We start from the raw sequence: 2272 nt of genomic DNA, 5'->3' as shown, positions 1-2272 counted from the left end.
TATTGGCGATGACATTTGCGCGCTGTCACAAGCCGCGGTAGCTAAAACAAACATTTTTTGTAGTGGAAAATATGAAATGATAAAACGGTCACTAATTATTCCATCATGATAAAAAAAGTCACCTTATAATAATTGTTCTTGAACTGTCCTTAAACTTGAAATGAAATTACAAACAGTGTCATTCGTCTCTCTCACCCCACATATGCGATACAACATAGCCACAACTCTCTCAACCGGACCCAGATCCGAGCTGAGGACTAGACATGCTCTACCACGTGGCGCCACCATGCTCCTTTAGTAAGCCAAATCGTTGACTGTGTGGAAGAAGGTCAGGATCAGACTCTGAGTTTTCGAAGAATCAGACCTGGTTTTTGTCGGGCAATTGGCCTCAAAGTTACAACTTCATCCCCTCCGATTATTATTATTATTTTTTTTTTTGAAAGAATGAATTTACTTCATTGATCAAGGATCATTACAATATTCATCAGAAATAAGCTCCTCAACAAATAGAAGAGGTACAATAGAGAAACCCAAATTTATTCTAGTATGCAAAGCAGCCTGCGCCAAAGAGTGGGCAACTCTGTTAGCACTTCGGCGGACAAAAGACAAATTAGCAGCCGATGCCGTCCTCAGTCCTTCACGCAGATCATCCATAAGGAATCCCAGGTTTGAATCTCTTAAAATCCTTGTTTGTAATGCGTCCACCAACACTTGACAATCTGTTTCAACTTTTAAAGGAACCAGACCATGCTGAACTGCTAAGCTCACTCCCTCGATTAAAGCCAACATCTCACCATGGGTAGGAGAACTAGAGAGTGCTAAGAAGTTTGAAAAAACACCCAAGCACACGCCTTCATGATCTCTAAATATCCCACCAATACCAGTACTCCCATCTCCAATATTCAATGCAGCATCAACATTCAATTTGATATAACCAAGGGGGAGGGGGTTGCCATTTCAAATGAGGAGCAGACCGTGGTGATTTTAGAGGTAAGTTAGCTTTCTTGAACTCCTCCCACCATGCTAAAGTACTAGGGATTAATTGCTCAGCTGATTTGGCATCATCATTCCATACTTGGTCGTTCCGATTTCTCCATATGGCCTATAAGCTTATTAACATAGTATTAAAAGAAGCTGGAGCATAAGAGAGAGAGTGAACTAACCAATCATGGACATTAGTAGCACTTGGAACAAAAGGAGCTTGGGCTACTTGTAGGAAAAGATGTTGAAGGCGGTGGAGAGTTGGTGGTGGTCTGGCCGAGGGTTAAGGTCGTCTAGGTGGCGGTCTGATACGACAATATTCGATTGGTGACGAGAGAGAGAGAGAGAGAGAGAGAGAGAGAGAGAGAGAGAGAGAGAGAGAGAGAGAGAGAGAGCAATGTTGCCAGAAACGCGGTACGGGAACTCGGTACGTTAGTCTTTAGGGTACGCGGGACGCTAGGATATATTAGTTAATTTTAATTAAAATAAATTAATAAAAATTAAATTATGAAAACATATATAATAAATATATAACGATACCATAAATTCCATTTTAGATAATTATCACCCTATATGATGAAGATCAGGCCCGCTCACTTGCGGGATAAGTTTTACGGGATAGAACGGGATGAACTTTTTGCAGCTATCAGATCTTAAGTGAAACGATCTGATGGACATAAGTGCATATACCAATAAAATCCGGATTACTTTACCCGACAGCAGATCACGTCACTCTCTCCCTCTCTCTCAAAGATTTAGGCTTAGTTTCTGGGTTTCGTTTATCTTTGGCCTGGGTTGAATTTATTTTCCTAGTCTTGCATTGCTCAAGATGATGATCTTGGGTATGTTTTCCAACATAGCTAGCCAATTCATCCAAAAAAGAAAACTCAATTGCTGCAGTAGAGTACCATTCATGCTATTTCCAAAACAAAATCAACCCATCTCCCCCAAATATCCCGAATTGAAGACCCCAGCTTCAAAACCTCAAATTTTTTCCAAATTGAAACCAACCCATTTCAAGATTCAAATATGTATGTCCCAAGTAGAGAAACCCCACCTCCGAGGCTCCGAATACTCGACCATAATCAATTCTCGAAAATGGAGGACACCCACCTGTAGATCCCAATCTCAGATCAACCCATCTTCATTGTGTGGAGTCTTTGTGAGAGAGAGACAAACGAGATTAGCTGCAGGTTAAAGAAAATCTCTCAAGTTATTGCCTCTTGGAACTCATCAACTCTTCTGGCCAATCAAAGTATATAAGGTTGTAATTGCATCAAGGTCTTCCCCT

At 40.9% G+C, this 2272-nt stretch overlaps 1 protein-coding gene across 1 annotated transcript; it reads right to left on the bottom strand.

Annotated features, from left to right (window-relative positions):
* Positions 1 to 462: 462 nt before the first annotated feature.
* On the bottom strand, positions 463 to 789 carry LOC101293741. Its single transcript, XM_004309384.1, has one exon. The coding sequence runs from the start codon at positions 787 to 789 to the stop codon at positions 463 to 465; it is 327 nt and encodes a 108-aa protein (XP_004309432.1).
* Between the last annotated feature and the right edge of the window lie 1483 nt (positions 790 to 2272).

The sequence above is a fragment of the Fragaria vesca genome, unplaced genomic scaffold, assembly GCF_000184155.1.
Source record: "Fragaria vesca subsp. vesca unplaced genomic scaffold, FraVesHawaii_1.0 scf0512900, whole genome shotgun sequence".
NCBI classification, from domain to species: domain Eukaryota; kingdom Viridiplantae; phylum Streptophyta; class Magnoliopsida; order Rosales; family Rosaceae; genus Fragaria; species Fragaria vesca.
The sequence above is the reverse complement of the archived record's forward strand: the minus strand, read 5'-3'. Positions and strand labels throughout refer to the sequence as shown.

What these genes read in the sequence shown, in the direction of transcription:
- LOC101293741 (XM_004309384.1), bottom strand. Translation starts at nt 789, where the DNA reads ATGTTGGCTTTAATCGAGGGAGTGAGCTTAGCAGTTCAGCATGGTCTG.